This window comes from Euwallacea similis, chromosome 12, assembly GCF_039881205.1.
Source record: "Euwallacea similis isolate ESF13 chromosome 12, ESF131.1, whole genome shotgun sequence".
In the NCBI taxonomy this organism is placed as follows: domain Eukaryota; kingdom Metazoa; phylum Arthropoda; class Insecta; order Coleoptera; family Curculionidae; genus Euwallacea; species Euwallacea similis.
This window is the reverse complement of record NC_089620.1, coordinates 4,650,286-4,668,864: the sequence shown is the minus strand read 5'-3', so window position 1 is coordinate 4,668,864 and position 18,579 is coordinate 4,650,286. Positions and strand designations below refer to the sequence as shown.

The 18,579-nt window shown below is 36.0% G+C and overlaps 3 protein-coding genes and 2 non-coding genes across 5 annotated transcripts; 3 read left to right on the top strand and 2 right to left on the bottom strand.

The window, feature by feature from the left end:
- Positions 1-3,469: 3,469 nt before the first annotated feature.
- On the bottom strand, positions 3,470-3,542 carry TRNAG-GCC (transfer RNA glycine (anticodon GCC)). The gene has a single exon. It is a non-coding gene; the product is annotated as a tRNA-Gly (tRNA).
- A 1,283-nt stretch (positions 3,543-4,825) lies between these two features.
- TRNAM-CAU (transfer RNA methionine (anticodon CAU)) lies at positions 4,826-4,899 on the top strand. Its single transcript has one exon. It is a non-coding gene; the product is annotated as a tRNA-Met (tRNA).
- A 1,202-nt stretch (positions 4,900-6,101) lies between these two features.
- On the top strand, positions 6,102-7,355 carry LOC136412467 (folate synthesis bifunctional protein-like). Its single transcript, XM_066395534.1, has one exon. It carries the CDS (start codon positions 6,102-6,104, stop codon positions 7,353-7,355), a length of 1,254 nt encoding a protein of 417 aa, XP_066251631.1.
- A 1,771-nt stretch (positions 7,356-9,126) lies between these two features.
- LOC136412466 (DNA repair protein RadA-like) lies at positions 9,127-10,590 on the top strand. Its single transcript, XM_066395533.1, has 3 exons — positions 9,127-9,241; positions 9,334-10,496; positions 10,552-10,590. The coding sequence occupies exons 1-3, from the start codon at positions 9,127-9,129 to the stop codon at positions 10,588-10,590; spliced, it is 1,317 nt and encodes a 438-aa protein (XP_066251630.1).
- Positions 10,591-10,704: 114 nt separating this feature from the next.
- On the bottom strand, positions 10,705-11,478 carry LOC136412465 (signal recognition particle receptor FtsY-like). The gene has a single exon (XM_066395532.1). It carries the CDS (start codon positions 11,476-11,478, stop codon positions 10,705-10,707), a length of 774 nt encoding a protein of 257 aa, XP_066251629.1.
- Between the last annotated feature and the right edge of the window lie 7,101 nt (positions 11,479-18,579).

The following is an 18,579-nucleotide window of genomic DNA, read 5'->3' as shown; positions in this document are numbered from 1 at the left end:
ATGTGATAGCGCTGCTGAGTGCATTCAAGAATTATAACGCTAAAAAATGCATAATTTTGCCAGAGATAGTTTCGCTAGAGAACATCGATGAGGAGGATTTAATATTAAATCTTGATAGAGTCAAAGTTATCAAGCCAACAAAAAGGACGCTGCTACTCATTCAATTCATATTGGAGTGGAATAGAAAAAATAATGATAATTTTCCAATTGATTTAGCTTATAGCCTGCCATCATTGCTTGATAAAATTCAGTATACCCAAATGGCAGAGTTCGATGAACATTCAAAAAAAATAGAAAGTTTCATAAATTTACTTATTGAAACATGGAGTGAAATTTTAAAAGATTTAGGAGTAGTGGATATATTAGAACATAAGAGTGATTACATAAACAATATGATAACCTCTTTACAAAAAGACCAACATATAATCTTTGTTGGAATTGGAAAGGATAAGTCGTTAATTAAGGCTATATATGATCTGCCATTTGGAAAAATAATTTTGCCTAACCTGAATTTGAAAATTAAAGAGAAAGACTGGAAATTGCTTGATAAAAAACACTATCAATATTGCCTGAAAGATCTGCTCGATTATTTAAAAGTGGATAGAAGGGATGTTAGCTGCTTGAACACTATAGAGAATGAAATAACTGACTATGTCTTTGATACAACTGCCGATCTAAGCAAAGTTAGTAGTGGACATGTTGGCAATATTGAAGTCATCACTTGTGATTCCAGAGAGGAAGAAGCACAAGTGACATCATTAATTATAGAAAATGAAGGTTATGAAAATGTTTCTTTGGTCGTCTTTGATAAATTACTTGCAACTCGTATAGCATGTTTATCAAGGCAACACAGTGCCATACCGGAAAATTACCCTTATATAATGCTTCTGCTTTATAGTATCGAAGTTTTGACCTCAAATTGGAGCAGTGTGTCATTACTTTCGCTCCTTAAGCATAGGCTAGTGACTTTTGGTTACACTCAAGAAGAGTACACTCGGATTTTATCTGAATTTGAAATAGAGGTATTACGCAACTTTAGTACAAATGGCCTGAGCGATATTATAAATGCTATCAATGCCCATAAAAAGCTAAAATACAAAGAAGATATATTACTTATTATCAGTAAGTTAGAGGTTATATTTAATCCTTTACTTCGTTCTATAAATTGCTCTATTTTCGATGTGGTAGCAACTCATTTGCAGTGTATTAATATATTATCTGGTATAAATTTTTCAGAGCTAAATAGTGAAATAGGTAATTTTACCTGTAATTTCTCAAATGCATGTGAGGGTGTAGGAATTAAATGCTCCTTAGAGTTATATAGCCAAATTCTGACCTTATTTTTAGAGAAAGAGTTTTTCTCTGTAGCAAGTGACTTGAATAAATTCAGCTTATATCACAACAAAGTTGTAATACTTGCTGGATTTAATGAAGCGCCAAGCTTTCAAAGTCCGCTTTTGAATGCATTTACGAGAGAAAAATTTAATCTTCCTTCCGTGCAAGAAGAGCAGGGGTATTTTTTTTATACTTTACACAATTTGTTTTGTGCAAGTAAGGTTTATATTACAAGATCGCTAAGCCATAGAAAACCAATTCTATTGCAGCGTTTGGAAATTCTGCTCAAGGAGGGGAAGCAGCCGTATCGTGATTGGCTAAGGATATTAAATACGCCTGAATGTACTGTTCCATGTACTCAGCCTATGCCAAAACCTCAAACCGAAGTTAGAAAAGAAAAAATGCAGGTGATGTCTTGCAGTGCAATAGAAAAGCTAATTCGTAATCCTTATTCATTTTACGTTGAATATATACTGGGCCTTAAACAATTAAGAGACTTGAATTTTAAGCCATCGATATTGGAATTTGGCACTATGGTACACAACATTCTTGCAAGATATTTACGCAACAAAAAGTCGCTGATGAGCATTGCACGAGAAGCATTTTCGACTAGTCAGTTTAATTTTTCAAATATGTGGTGGGTAAGACTACAAAAGATAATTCAATCTTTTATCGAATTTGATGAGACTCGAAGCAACCATATTGAGCTAGAAAAGAGTTTTACCTGTCCGATATTTCATATTCCAGCGCGTGACACTGGTTCTTGTGATCAGTATGAAACTGCTTGGATGACAAATAGGCCACAAGAAATTTCACTGATAGCAAGATGTGATAGAGTTGAGTATCTACCAAGTGGGCAAGTAGTAATTATAGACTATAAACTTGGTTCACCACCTTCCAATGAAGAAGTGATGTCGGGATTTTTTCCGCAATTAATTTTACAAGCCTTAGCGGTAGAACATATAACAAAAAGAGAAGTCTCAGAACTTGCTTATTGGAAACTTGATTATGATAAAATAAAAGTTATTTCTATACAAAATTATAGATACAAAATGCAAGAATTAAAAAATGATCTGCCTGGTTTTTTATCTAATTATTTAAGTAATTCCACACCCTTTATTGCCTCTCCATATTTTGATAAATTCCTGAGATTTAACAGCTATAAACAGCTAGAAAGGGCAGGAGAGTGGTTGTAAATGGTGTCATGTAAGTAGCTGACACTGGTTCACTCTATAATGGTGTCATCCCAGTGCTCAGACTACTTGGATCCAGATTCACCTTATGATGGTGTCATTCCAGTGCCCAGACACTGGAATCCAGCCTTTTCATAATCATCAAAATGTTGTATTTTAACATAAAACGGCTACTTTTATGCTTACCAACTTAATAAAATTCCTGGATCCCAGTGCCCTCTTCTTGTCATCCCAGTGCGTGACACTGGGATCTAGCAAGCTTTGCTTGCAAACAAGTCTAATACGCGTCGCGTTTTATGCCAAAACACAATTGGAGTTACATGCAAAATAGATCCCAGACTGGGATGACAAAAAAAGGAGCACTGGAATGACAGCAGTCCTACGTCATACCGCGATTCATTCGCGGTATCCCTTAGCCGCTAACAAGCAGCGGGATGACGGTTGTCGTTTAGCTATAAATGTTTAAGAAATTTACCAAATGAAAAAAAAGGCAAAAAAAGCCCCGTGGTGGTTGGCTATTTACTATGTACTAAAATATCGGCGTTTTTTTATTCTAAAACGCTTGATTAAGAGCGATTTAGCTGCTTTTAACTTGCAACTAACCTACACCGCAAGTGTTTAAGAAATTTACCAAGCAGGAAAAAAGGCAAAGAAACCCCGTAGTAGCTAGCATTCAAATTCTCCCTTGTCAATTTGACGTTTTTTGCTGTCTTAAACGCTTTGTAAGCGCGTTTCGGCTTATATAGGTAAAAACCTAAAAATTTTTAAAGACATGCGATGCACGTAGTGCGAAAAATTAAACATGAGACGCCAAATACCCTAAGTTTTTTGTCATTAACCTGCACAGATTGCGAAGATAAATAAATAGCTTCAGTTTCATGATAAGGGGACTGGCGAAGGGTGTCAAGCAAGTTTTTGACGAAATGATTTTGAAAGTAAAGAGCGGGAGAAGGGGTTCGAACCCTCGACCTCAACCTTGGCAAGGTTGCGCTCTACCAACTGAGCTACTCCCGCAATTAAATTAACCTAAATTTACTTAATTATAGGCATATACAGCGATTTGTAAACCCCGTGTACATGAAAAATGTGAGAGCCCATAAATTTGCGTGGTTCCTTCTATGATCTTTTCGTATACTTAAGGCTCATTTTTGATTATCATAAGTTTTTAATTATTCCATAAAGCTTTATGGGAATATTTTTATATAAAGACGACTTGCCAGCTAGTTCAATACCAGATGATGTAAGGTCTATAGCTGTTGATACCGAGGCAATGGGGCTACTTCATAGCAGAGATAGATTATGCCTTGTGCAGCTCTCTTTTAATGATGGCAACGCTCACTTAGTTCAACTCAAGAACGATTATACAGCGCCAAATTTGAGAAAAATATTAGAGGATAAAAATATAACTAAAATATTTCACTTCGCGCGATTTGATGTAAGCATAATACGTTATTACTTGGAAACTTGGGCACTTCCGTGCTATTGCACAAAAATAGCTTCACGTTTAGTTCGCACTTACACAGATAATCATAGCTTAAAAGAGTTATGCTTAGAGCTGCTTGATACCAAACTAAATAAGCAACAGCAATCTTCTGATTGGGGAAATGAAAATTTGACAGACAAACAAAAAAGTTATGCTGCATCTGATGTTTTGTATCTCCATAAGATAAAGGAAAAGCTAGATTTAATGTTGGAACGTGAAAGTAGAAAAGAATTGGCCCAAAAGTGTTTTGAATTTCTTCCTACTCGTATTGAGTTGGATTTAATGGGGTGGGAAAACGTGGATATCTTTAACCACCAGATGTAATAGTTTATGAGAAGTTTTTTGCTTGTGCAAAACACTTTGGGGCAATTTTTCAGGCTCTGCGGTAAGAATTTAGTTGATTAACTGCTAATAGATACGCTATATTTTACAAAAATTTAGGTATTTTATGAGTGATGATATTACATCGGTAAATGATCAAAATTTCAAATCTGAAGTCACTGACTATAAAGGGTTTGTTCTGATAGACTTTTGGGCAGAATGGTGTGGTCCATGTAAAAGTCTAATGCCACGTATCGAACAATTGGCTAAAGACAGAAAAGGCAAGATTAAGATCTGCAAATTCGATATAGATGGAGAAACTGAAGTGCCAAGTAAGTATGGGGTTCAATCTATACCTACTTTGATTATATTTCAAGATGGTAAGGAAATTGCACGCAAAATTGGTGCAACAAATGATCTGCTAAGTTGGGTTGATAGTGAAATAAGCTAATAGACAAATTTGCTTTTGTGTGTATTATAAATATTGATAAAAGGGATTGTAGCTCAGTCGGTTAGAGCAGTTCGCTCATAACGAATTGGCCGTAGGTTCGAGTCCTACCAATCCCACCATTGTGTTGATCTTAGCATGATCGTAACAATAAGAAAACTATAGTATATGAACTATATATTAATGTAATGGGGGAAATGATGGAATTTACTAAGTCTCTAAATAACAAGTTAGATGAATTGCACTTACTAAATCATCCATTCTACCAATCATGGAATACAGGAAGCTTAAGCTTGCAAGCTTTACAAACCTATGCTAAAGAATATTATCATCATGTTGCTGCGTTTCCTCGTTATATCAGTGGTATACATTTTTTGTGCCCAGATCTAAAAATGCGACAGGTTTTGCTTGGTAATTTGATAGAAGAAGAACAAGGTGATGAAAATCATCCAGAGTTATGGAAGCGTTTTGCTGAAGGACTTGGAATAACACGGTCTGATCTTCTTGAAGATGCACAAGTTAAGGAGACACAAGAATTAGTTGACGGTTACTTTGATATTGTACGATCAGGTTTTGCAGCAGGTCTTGGAGCCTTGTACGCTTATGAACGTCAAACTCCAGAGGTTTCTAAGTCTAAAATTGAAGGTTTAAAAAAACACTATTCAATAAGTGATGAGCGTTCTCTTCAATTTTTTACGGTCCATATGCATGCTGATGAGTGGCATTCTGAGGAATGTGCAAATCTTATTGAAGATCTAGATGAAAAAGAGCAAGATAAAGTTATGCAGGGTGCTCAAAAGGAAGCAAGGCTCTTGTGGGGTTTTCTTGATGAAATGATGAATGCTAGCGTGTGTTAGTAGTTGTAAGTAGCTTAAACTCAGTGATGTTGGAATGCAATGTCTACATGTAATCTTCTTATATCTGACTTACGGTTTTGGGTTCACTTAGGGTGCAGTGCAGAAGAGAAGTCTCATTCCCAATTAGTTAGTATTGATGTTGATTTTATTTTTAAATCTCCTCCGTTAGGGCTTATGACTGACCGGCTTGAAGATACCGTCTGCTATCTAGAGATAGTACAAAATATTCAGTCTCTTGTTCAGAGCAAGCAATTTAATTTAATCGAACATTTAACTCATGATATATACAGGATCATTAATGATCTTTTGCTGCAAAAAAAGCATATTATTTCTTCTGTAAGAGTAACTACTCACAAAGTTGCACCACCCGTTCCTAATGTACATGGAGGCGTCTTTTTCACCTATTGTAATGCACTGCAAGAACAGGAAGATAACTAATGATCTATATTTCTATTGGCTCAAATATGGGGAATCGCTTTTCCCATTTACAAAAGGCTGCTCAGTTACTAAAGGAGCGCTATTTTAAAAATTTAAAATCTTCAATTGTTCTGGAGACTAAGGCTATTTTACCAAATGATGCTCCACCTGAATGGGACAAGCCATTTCTAAATATGGTTGTGTATGGAAGTTGTTCTTCTTCTCCCGAAGAGCTGTTAAAGGGCCTTAAACAAATTGAATGTGACATTGGCCGCCCGCAGGTCTATGAAAAATGGGCACCTCGCATTATTGATTTGGATATTTTGTTATGGGATAACCTGACACTTGATACATCCTACCTTAAGATTCCTCACCCAGAATTGATAAACAGACCATTTTTGCTTCACTTGATGACAATGCTGAACCCTATGGCAGTAGTTAACAAAACGTTTGGTACTGTTAACCCTAACATTAAGGATTGCTTTTTAAGGAGTTTTACGCTTTCACCAGAGCTTGTAGGTATTGTCAATATTACTCCTGATTCATTTTCAGATGGTGGTCTTTATTATGATGCAGATCAAGCAACCAAGCAGGCACTGCAGCTGTTATCAGATGGTGCAAGCATAGTTGAACTTGGTGCTCAATCAACAAGACCTGGCTCCTCAATACAAACTCCAAAAGCAGAATATGCACGCTTAAAACCAGTGCTTGATGACCTTAATCAATATATGAAAGTTGGTGACATTAAAGTCAGCATTGATAGTTTCTGGCCAGATGTTATTTTGAATGTTTTGGAGCACTACAACATTGCCTGGGTAAACGATCAGAAGGGAGATCTAGATGATAATACCTTAAAAGCGATTGCTAGCAGTGGATGTAGTATCGTTATTATGCATTCACTCTCCATACCACCATATAGTGACAACATTATCCCAAGTGACATTGATCCAATTGATACCATAAATAATTGGGCAGAAAGGAACATTAATAGATTACTAGCTCTAGGTTTTGATCAAAGCTCGATCATTATTGATCCTGGTATTGGTTTTGGCAAATCTCTATATCAGAATATCTGGATTTTACGCAATATAGAAGCATTGCAAAGTTTTGGCTGCAAAGTTCTGGTTGGTCATTCTAGAAAGTCATTTATTTCTTCTTTTTCTACAGAACCTGTCTTTAACCGAGATTTAGAAACAATTGCTTTATCATCTGCATTGCACAACAAGGTTGATTTCCTTCGAGTGCATAATGTGCGTGATCACATGCGATTTTTTGTAGCTCAAGCTGCTTTACAGGGATGATAGTTATCGGAATTATGGCTGTTGATTCCAAGGGGGTAATTGGAATAAATAATGGATTGCCCTGGCATTATCCAAGTGAGTTAGATCATTTTCGTCAGGTGACTGACAAACAAGTTATTGTTATGGGAAGAAAAACGTTTGAGATAATACCCCAAAACATATTGAAGGATCGTATCCCTGTTGTTTTTTCTCGTGACAAATTAAATTCTTGTTTTAACAGAGGAGTAAAATGCACTATTATTTCTTCTATGCAAGAGTTTTTGTCAATCCAAAGTAGTTCTAAAGTCTTCATGATTGGTGGAGCACAAATAGCGCACCTTTTTTTGGAGTATGATCTAATTTCAGAGTTTATCGTAACAGAAATTAACAAACCCTATAAAGGTGATGTATATTTCAACTTAACACTTCTTAGTGGATGGAATAAAACCGCTCTTGCTCAAACAAAAGATTATACTATATGCAGGCTAATACGTTAATATGCATGTTGAAGCAATTTATACCCACCGCATTGAATGTGGAGAAGTATTAGAGCAAGTTCTTGATCGCTATGTTTCAGAGTTGCTAAGAGAGGAAGTTGTTCTTGCTATCACATCAAAAATCATTTCAATTTGTCAAAAACGAGTAGTTTATAAAACTGCTTGTTCTAAAGAAGAGCTAATCAAAAGGGAAGCTGATGCAGTTGTTGATGTGGCTCACAGTATCTGTTTAACGATTAAAGATAATATCTTAATTCCATCTGCTGGTATTGATGAATCAAATGGTAATGAAATGTATATTTTATACCCAAAGGATGTTCAGAAAACAGCTCTATCAATATGGAACTATCTCAAGACAAAACACTGCATAAAACATCTTGGTATTTTGATTACAGATAGTAACATAACACCTATGCGCCTTGGGGTTACAGGCGTTGCTCTTGGTTGGTGTGGATTTGAACCACTTTATTCCTATATAGGCAAGCCAGATCTTTATGATCAACCACTGCAAGTAACACAAGTCAATCTTCTTGATGCGCTGGCAACGTCTGCTGTTTTAGTTATGGGAGAAGGGGCGGAGCAAACACCAATGGCAATAATTAGTGGTGCACCAAAGATTCACTTTCTTACTCGTCCGCCAACTGTAGAAGAAGAAAAAAGTGTTAAGATATCTATGGAAGAAGATCTTTACTCTCCTCTCCTCATGCGAGCCCGCTGGTTAAAGAGTTAAAGAGGAACTTAAAAATTTGCTATTAGACTTCTTACATAACCATATAACATTGGGAATAGAAACAAAAAACTTGCTTGACACCCTTCGCCAGCACCCTTATCATAAAACTGAAGCTATTGTATTTGCTTTCGCCAATCTGCAGATTAAAAGGTAAGGATTACTTAATGTATCGGCGTCTTATGTTTAATTTTTTGCAGTACATAGATACTGTATGTCTTTACAAAACTTCATCTACATCTAGATTTTTATCTAAATAAGCTGAACGCGCTTATAAAGCGTTACAAGACATCAAAAAATGCCAATACTTGACAGAGATAGTAAAAGACTAGCTAACTCGGGGATTTTTTGTCTTTTTTTTCGTTTGGTAAATTTCTTAAACATTTATAGCTAACATGAACTGGGCAGCGCGTGATGCTGATTTACTTTATGACGGTGTCACCCCAGTGCCCAGACACTGGGATCCAGCCTTTTTATAATCATCAAAACGTTGTATTTTAACATAAAACGGCTACTTTTATGCTTACCAACTTAATAAAATTCCTGGATCCCAGTGTCAAGCACTGGGATGACACCATTCTTTTTCCTGGATCCAAGTAGTCAGGGCACTGGGATGACGGGAGAAGGAGGCTGCTTGGATGACGGGAGAAGGGGCTACTTGGATCCTGGAGGGTGCAATTATTGTGCATGAATTTAAATGGCACAACTTATGACAATTATCTTCGCACCACAACGTTTGTGAGACTCAGTGTTTAGATTTACTTCGCCTATTCAGCTAATTTTTATTACAATTACAACAAAATAATTTTGGCTTTGATGAAAACTGTATATGTATGTCAATCCTGTGGTCATAGCACTGGCAGGTGGGTAGGGAAGTGCATCGCATGTGACAATTGGGATACAATTGTTGAGGAAATAGCAGTAAAAACGGGCAAAAGAAGTATATCTGCGCTAATTTTAATAAAGACGTTATCGGGTAGCGAAATTATCACTCCAAGTCGTTTTTTAACAGGAATAGAAGAATTAGATAGAGTTTTTGGTGGGGGTATCGTTCAAGGTGCTAGCATTTTAATTGGTGGCGAACCTGGTATTGGAAAATCCACCCTTTTGCTTAGAATTGCAGCTAATGTTGTGCAACTTTCCTCTTTTGAATGTCTTTATGTATCCGGCGAGGAATCTTTAGAGCAGGTGAGTCTCAGAGCAAAGCGTCTTAAGATAAATGAACCTAAAATTAAGCTTTTATCTACAGTGTCTTTAACTGATGTAGTAGCAACAATAAAGGAAAACAAAAGTATTAAATTCTTAGTAATTGACTCTATACAAACAATGTATGATAGCAGAATTACATCGGCACCAGGAACTGTAACTCAGGTTCGTACTTGCGCACATGAATTAACTATTCTTGCGAAACAATATGGTGTTTCTCTTTTAATAGTTGGTCATATAACTAAGGATGGACAAATAGCTGGACCCAAAACTCTGGAGCATATGGTGGATACGGTATTATATTTTGAAGGTGAAAATAGCAATCAATATCGCATTTTGCGTACTATTAAAAATAGATTTGGCCCTGCAAATGAAATTGGTGTTTTTGAGATGTCTGAAGCAGGACTTGTGCCTGTTGATAATCCATCATCATTGTTTCTGATGGCCCATAACAGAGAAGTAGTTGGCAGCGCCGTATTTGCAGGAATTGAAGGTTCAAGACCAATTTTAATGGAAGTGCAAGCATTAATAGCAGGGACTAATATGGCAACCCCAAGAAGGGCAGTAGTTGGGTGGGATATTAATCGATTGGCTATGATCATTGCGGTGCTAAATGCTCGTTGCAAAATGTTTTTGCATGATAAAGAGGTATACCTAAACATTGCAGGGGGACTCAAAATACAGGAACCATCGGCTGATCTTGCTGTTGCTGCTTCCCTTATTTCAAGTGTAGTAAATTTACCGCTGCCAACTTCTTCAATAATCTGCGGTGAAGTTGCACTTTCAGGAGAAATTAGGAATGTCTCGCATGCTGATCTCAGACTAAAAGAAGCACAAAAGTTAGGATTCAAAAAAGCAATTATGCCTAAAAATGGCAATTATTCTTCTCATGATATTGAGATAATTAAGCTTGGTCATGTAAGGGAATTAAGAGAAGTCTTTAATTACAATTAAATAATGCTTCAGCAAATTCTTTACTAGTAAACTCCCTTAAGTCCTCTATATTTTCGCCAATTCCTATAGCATGTAACTTTACCTTATAAGCTTCTGCAAGTCCAATTACTACTCCGCCCTTAGCGGTGCCATCTAGCTTTGTTACGATTAGCCCGGTAACATTGACCATCTTACTAAATGCCTCTAATTGGCTATAAGCATTTTGGCCGGTAGTTGCGTCAAGAACTAAAATAACGTCATGAGGGGCAGTATCATCCAATTTCTTTATCGTTCTATATATTTTTGATAACTCCTCCATAAGGTTCACATTATTTTGCAGCCTTCCTGCTGTGTCAATTAGAACAACATCAACGTTATCTTTTATAGCTTGACTTACAGCTCTATATGCCACACTTGCAGAGTCGCTACCGTACTCTCCAGTAACAATCAAGCAATCAGAACGTTCTGCCCAAATGTTTAACTGCTCACTAGCAGCAGCTCTAAATGTGTCACACGCAACAAGCATAACGGATTTTCCCATCTCCTTATATTTATATGCAAGCTTACCTATAGTCGTGGTTTTACCATTACCGTTTACTCCGCATACCATTATTATATGTGGTTTTTTATTTAAAATTAACGGCTGTACAACTGGGCTCAATATAGCTTCTATTTCGTTCATTAACTGCTGTGTGATAATGTTATGTTCAACTTCCTTGTCAAACTTGATGCTTGTGAGCCTATCGATAATCAACTTAGAAGTTTTATGACCAATGTCCATGCTAATTAGCAATTCTTCTAATTCATCTAAAAGCGACTGATCTAATTTTTTTTTGCCAGAAAAAATACTTTTCACCCCGTCGCTAAAGCGAGAAGAAGTTTTTAACAAGCCTTTATAAAGGTTACTAAACAAACTCAAGGGAATACTCCTTTTTAAATTATAAACTTAATGACAACATAGAGACGCTGATTGTAAAGAAATACACGTATTATGTGTATTTGTAAAGTTAAACAGTCGTTTTACGGGAATTTTGAAAGTAAAAATCACGTAAAACGATTGTTTTCCTTTAGTTTTTAACCTAAATATGTTATAATGTAGAATAGCGGTTCACAGGTAATTTTATGAGTTATAATGAGAAAATTTTAGATCATTACGAAAATCCAAGGAATGTTGGCTCTCTGGATAAAAATGATCCAAATGTTGGTACTGGTTTAGTTGGTGCACCATCGTGCGGTGATGTAATGAAATTGCAGATAAAGGTCAATGACAAAGGTGTTATTGAAGATGCAAAATTTAAAACTTTTGGTTGTGGTTCTGCCATTGCTTCAAGTTCCTTGTTAACAGAGATGATAAAAGGAAAAGCTATTGAAGATGTAACACAGATAAAGAATACTCAAATAGTGGAAGAGTTGTCTTTACCTCCAGTGAAGATACACTGCTCGGTGCTTGCTGAAGATGCTATAAAGGCTGCTATTCATGATTATCAAAGTAAACAAAATAAAGGTGGACATTGAGAACTAAAGCATGAGTGAATATCAAGGAGTAAACGCTATAAAGAAAGATAAAAAACTTATTACTATAACTGCAAAAGCAGTAGAAAGGATAAAGTATTTATTGGACCAAAAGAAGCATACTAACCTTGAGAAATCAGAAGAAGCAATAGGAATAAGAGTGCTAATTAAACAAAAAGGATGTTCTGGTTTAAAATATGATATTGAATATGCGTATGATACTCGTCCTTTAGAGTCGATAATTGAGGAAAACTGCAGTGATGACCAAAAAGTTAAAGTGTTGATCGATCCAAAATCCGTCATGTTTATTCTTGGCTCTGAAATGGATTATGTAGAAGAAAAATTTTCATCGGGTTTTGTTTTCAAAAATCCTAATGAGAAAGGAAAATGTGGTTGTGGAGAGAGTTTTCATGTCTAGTAGCTATTTTACATTGTTTGAAATTGAACCAACTTTCAATATCAGCTTTGATGAGTTAGAGAAAAAATATATTGAGCTAAGCAAGACTGATATAAATGAAAGACAGTCCAAAAACATGGAAAATATCAACAAAGCTTATCAAGTGCTAAAGTCACCACTAGAACGTGCTGAGCATTTGTTGAATCTTTTTGGTGTGGGAAGCCCAAAGGATCATCCAAATTCTGAAATATTAAATGAATCAATGGAAATAAGAGAGTACTTACTAGACTGCGATGATCTACAATTTGCAAGCAGGATGATTGATGAAAAAATAAAAGATTGCGTTAAAAACCTAATTAACACTTTTGCTGTAAAGAATTTTGATGGAGCTGCTACACAAGTCTTAAGATTGAAATATTTATATAGGTCATTTGAGGAGGTGAAAAAGAATGCAACCAATTCAAATTTCTGAACCAAATTCAAGCAAAGTAGTTTTTGGTATAGATCTTGGTACCACCAATTCTTTAATTGCCATGGTAAATAAAGCTGGCAACGTGGAGATATTTAAAGATGAGCAGGGAAGAGAGCTACTGCCTTCTGCTCTTTCATATGAAAATAATACATTGAAAACTGGCTGTGACGTCGGTCAAAATGCAATCTACTCAATAAAGCGTTTAATGGGTAAAAGTGTTGAAGAATTAAATAAAGAAGGCGTCAATTTTGAAATAGATCATGAAAGCGAAAAAGTTATTAGAATAAAATGCGCAGAGGAAAAGTATCTTACTCCTGTTGAGATTTCTGCTGAGATATTAAAAGCTTTATGCAAGAGGGTAGAAGAGTCTACAGAGATGAAAGTAAAAAAAGCAGTGATTACTGTGCCAGCTTACTTTGACGATTCAGCACGTAACGCAACTAAATATGCGGCAAAATTAGCTGGAATAGAAGTTCTTCGCCTCGTTAACGAGCCAACCGCTGCAGCGCTTTCTTACTCCATTGAAAAGAACAATAACAGTGGAATATATGCAGTTTATGACCTTGGTGGTGGAACATTTGATATTTCGATATTGAAATTGCATCAAGGAGTGTTTCAAGTTCTTGCAGTTGGTGGTGACACTAAACTCGGTGGAGATGATTTTGATCATTTGCTTAACCTTATTGTGCTTGATAAGTATAGAGAAAAGGTAGGTTTAAACAAAGAATGCTCTAGTGTCATCCCAGTCTGGGATCCAGAAAGTTTGATTACAAATGAACACACTAGAAAGTTATATAATAAGAACTGGATTCCAGTGTCAGCTACTTGCATGACAACACTTATTGAATCACGTATTGTAAAAGAATACCTGAGCGAAAACACCGTAGGCACTTTTGAATTCAATATTAACGGTGAATTATTTGAATGCGAAATTACCAGAGAAGAATTTGAACATGCAATCAGTTCTTTGGTCAATAGGACTATCAATATAGTCACTCGTACTATAAGTGATATAGATCTTAAAATTGATGATATAAAAGGAGTAATTTTAGTTGGTGGTGCAACTAGAACACCATTGGTTCAAAATTCACTAGTCGAACTTTTTGGAAATAAAGTACTAAATGACGTGGATCCGGATAAAGCAGTTGCCATTGGGGCAGCTCTGCAGGCTCATGATTTAACTTCAAGCTCAAAAGATAGGAATATTCTCCTGGATGTTCTACCTTTATCACTTGGCATAGAAACTATGGGAGGCATAGTTGAAAAAATCATACCAAGAAATACACCACTACCAGTTTCAGAGATAAAAGAGTTTACAACTTATGTTGATGGGCAACCAGCAATGAAAATTCACGTTTGTCAGGGAGAACGTGAAATGATAGAGGATAACAAATCTCTAGCGCAGTTTGAGCTAAAAGGTATACCGCCACTGCCTGCAGGTTCTGCAAGAATTGAAATAGAATTTACAGTTAATGTTGACGGAATCTTGACTGTTACTGCAAGAGAAAAAGCTACTGGAATTGAGCAGACAGTTGAAGTAAATTCAAATTTTGGCTTGAGTGAAGCTGATGTTCAAAATATGGTTAACCAGTCAATAAACAGCTTTGATGAAGATATGAAGGCTCGTTCCCTTGCAGGTGCTAAAATTAATGGAAATAAACTCATACACTTGGTTGAAAACAATAATAACCTTTTCACTGATCAAAAGTTGAAAAACCTATTACAAAATGCAAAAAACGCTTTACAAGGCAATGACTTGAATGAAATTAACAACACTATCGCCGAGTTAGAAAATTCCTCTTTAGAGTTGTGTGAATTAACAAATAGGTAGAAAAAGCTTACACAACCTTGTGCAATACCCTATTTAACCTCAAGGCAACAGGTAACCTGAAATTAAATGGTAACCAATCGACCTTTCCTAATTTAAATGATAAACCAACTATGCGTACACGCCCAATGATATTTTCCATTGGTACAAAACCAACTTCAGGAAACCTGCTATCCAAAGAATTATTTCTATTGTCTCCCATAACAAAAAATTGATCGTTAGGTACATAATAAACCGGAGTGTTATATGATAGCTTATTAGAAATGTTATCTATCAAAATCTCATGCTCCTTGCCATTTAAAAGCGTTTCTATATATCTTGGTATGCTGCGATTTGACTCATAATCAAAAAAACTTTCAATTTGCCTTCGTTCTACTTTCTGATCATTTAGGTATAATTCTCCCTCTATCATTTGCACTTTGTCGCCCGGTGTTCCTATTACTCGCTTAACAAACCTGATACTGTCGTTTCTTGTGGGTTTGAAAACTATTATGTCGCCACGCTTTGGAGGGGTGTAAAAAATCCTGCCGCTAAAAATGTTTGGAGAAAATGGAAAGGAGTGTTTACTGTAACCGTATGAATATTTACTAGTAAAAATGTAATCCCCTTCAAGTAGGGTGCTTTTCATTGAACCAGAAGGTATATGAAATGGCTCGAATAAAAAACTACGTATTGATAGTGCAATCAACAGTAAAAAAAACAATGAAGATAAAAATCTTCCCGTTCTTATCACCCAGTTTTTGCTTAGTTCTTCCAACTTTTCCAACTTTGTTTTTCTTATAGATTAAGCTTATTATAATACATAAATTAAAAAATGGTAATATGAAATTTTACTTGTGAATGTTATTCCTCTATTCAAAACAATTTTGAAAAGGCGGTTCATTTCTTTCAACGGTGTCATCCAAGTAGCGTGACACAGTTATCTAAGTGGAGAAAGTCACCTCTCCCCACTCGACTTCAAAACCGGACTTGTGACTTTCACCACATCCGGCTTCTCTCTAACTTGGTGTTTGTCATACATACTTCTTCATGTAATTAACATTTCAAAGCTTGGTAAATTTGTTTTTATAGCTCAAATACAGCATTCTCTATATTACTAGAGAAGTCGTATTCATTCATACCTAACACTTAATGTTGGCTCATAACATATTAACCACTACTCACAACTTTACCTTCCAAATTACAGTGTCCACGTCAGCATATCCTAAACATTACTTTAGGCCTTGGCTTCTTAGACAATCCCTCATTATAGGTGCATACGGGTGGCTCCCTGCTTAAAGAATAAGAGCATCTATAATGTTACTCCGTTCCATGAAATTGTTTCATGTTAGACTTAGGTTCCAACTTTTTGCCGGGAGATGGGAAACATCTTAATCAGACCAGTCAAGTTCTAATTATCCACTTTCTCCGTACCTTTTGGTCTATGCGTTAACCAACCTTATTTCGCATATCGTTCGTTACGACAATTCAGGCATTGGTTCCTCTCGTAACCATATCTAACTCTGTTTGCAGGGATTCACTATAAGGTTTAGTGTTACCTGCTTTTATCTCATGCTTGCATCCTAGAGGTTGCCACTCTCTAAAATGTGAGACATACATTACCCACGATGTCTAGGGAAGATGGAATTTTACCATCACAAAATCACGACTTTCGGGTCGCACTAACTGTACGAACATTGCAATTTGCAGGTGGCAGATGAAAGTAGCTGATGCACATCTGTACGAACATTTGCTTTTGTTAAGGTAATATGGTGTTATGAAAGTAGCTGACACTGGAATGGCTTTGTTGCATCGCTACTTATGAAAGGCTAACTATAGTTAGGATTATAAGCAACCTATTGAAAATCTTGTTTTTTTGCAATCAATCTGATCAAATTTAAGAATAGTAATTTGTTATTTATATTAATAAATTTAATTCTATTGAAAATAGCTAAAGCATTGAAATTCTTGAATTTTAGCCGGATTGGTAAATGGTAGTGAAATTTCTTTTACTCAAATTTAGGTATTCATTGACCGTTCTTGTTATAAATACCAGAATAATAAACTACTGATATTCCCTATCTTTTTTATCTTTAATCCATCATAGCTAGCGATGCAACAAAGCCCACTGGAATCCAGGTTGTAACCGTTCACGGATTGTGAGAATGAATAAAGAACTAAGCAGTCGTAACTTTTGGAAGGGATTTTGGCCATTGAGACGTGATGTCAAAAATATCGACAACATTCTTTCCACAAATCTTTCTCCATGTTCCGACCAGGTGAAAAAGCTGTTTTTACGATAGCCGTCTAATTTGCCGTTCTGCAAGGTTGTTGATTGACTTCAGGCTTTCGTAAAAACTTCCACACCATATCCTCGGCCTTAACATCTTAATGGCCATTCTCAAACCATTTACAAGCCTTGTCATTTCATGCCCCCCCTTTTTGCATTAGTTGTGTAGCATCTTTTAATATTAGCAAGGCCTATAATAGTGCAACACTGCCTTACGTATTGCCAATCCAAATTCTACTTGCTGTAAAATAACACAATCTGCTACATCGCTGCTAATCTCAATCCCTCTGTTTATTGGCCCTGGGTGCATAACAATCGCATCTGGTTTTGCGTATGATAGCTTTTGTGAATCAAGTCCATACAAATAAAAATATTCTTTCTCTGAAGAACTATTATTCATGCGCTCTTTCTGCAATCTCAAAAGCATAATTACGTCAGCATCCTTTATACCTTCAATTAATGAATAATGGACTGAATCTACTTCAGGAAAATGCTTACAAATCAAAGTTGGTGGTGCGACCAAGTTTATCTCTGCTCCAAACATTTTTAGCAATCTTATATTTGATCTTGCAACTCTACTGTGCAGAATATCTCCACATATCACAACTTTGAGGTCCTTTATTTGCTTTTTGTGATTGCTGATTACAAGATAGTCTGCAAGAGCTTGAGTTGGATGTTCACTACTTCCATCGCCTGCATTGATTAGCGAGCAGTTAACATACTTTGCCAGTGTATTAATGATACCACTACTTTTATGCCTGATTATTATGTAATCAGGATTCATTGCATTTAATGTTTTGATCATGTCTTTTAGATCTTCTCCCTTGTTAATAGAAGAAGATCTTATTGGCAAAGTTACAACATTTGCTCCAAGGCTTTTTGCTGCTATTTCAAAAGACGCAAGTGTACGCGTTGAATCTTCAAAGAATAAATTTATTACTGTCTTATTTTCCAAGATATGACTATTTGCAACTTCTTTTTTAAGGTACTGGTTGGCCAACTTAGTTATATTTTCTACATCATCGACTGTAAGGTCTGAGATGTTTAACAAATTCCTTCTCTTGTTCATAGTTTCCTTTTCAACTACTTGAACCTATTCTACTTTCTTATTACCTTTTTTCAATAGACTTCTTGTGCAGCAATTGTTTTGGTGAAAGAACGGAAAAAGATAGTAAAGTCAAAATTAAGTTAGAAGGAAGAAAAAGTTCAGCGAGTCAAGAGTAAGGTATATTAGCATAAATCTTTCATCCCAATGTTTAGTGGTGCTGGGGATTACTTCCACTTACACTCATCCGCTATCATAACAGCCTCAAAAAGATGCTTCTCAAGTTCACTTAGAGGCAAATCACTTTGTGAATAATTTCCCCAAGATTTTAGTATATCGGAAGTTTCAACGCCTTCAAC

Bases quoted from the DNA above. Each gene is read 5' to 3' on its own strand.
- LOC136412467 (XM_066395534.1), top strand. From the start codon at position 6,102: ATGGGGAATCGCTTTTCCCATTTACAAAAGGCTGCTCAGTTACTAAAG.
- LOC136412466 (XM_066395533.1), top strand. From the start codon at position 9,127: ATGACACCATTCTTTTTCCTGGATCCAAGTAGTCAGGGCACTGGGATG. The intron at 9,242-9,333 runs GTGCATGAATTT...TCGCCTATTCAG, and splicing joins TCCTGGAGGGTGCAATTATT to CTAATTTTTATTACAATTAC. The intron at 10,497-10,551 runs GTAAATTTACCG...TTGCACTTTCAG, and splicing joins CTTCCCTTATTTCAAGTGTA to GAGAAATTAGGAATGTCTCG.
- LOC136412465 (XM_066395532.1), bottom strand. From the start codon at position 11,478: ATGGACATTGGTCATAAAACTTCTAAGTTGATTATCGATAGGCTCACA.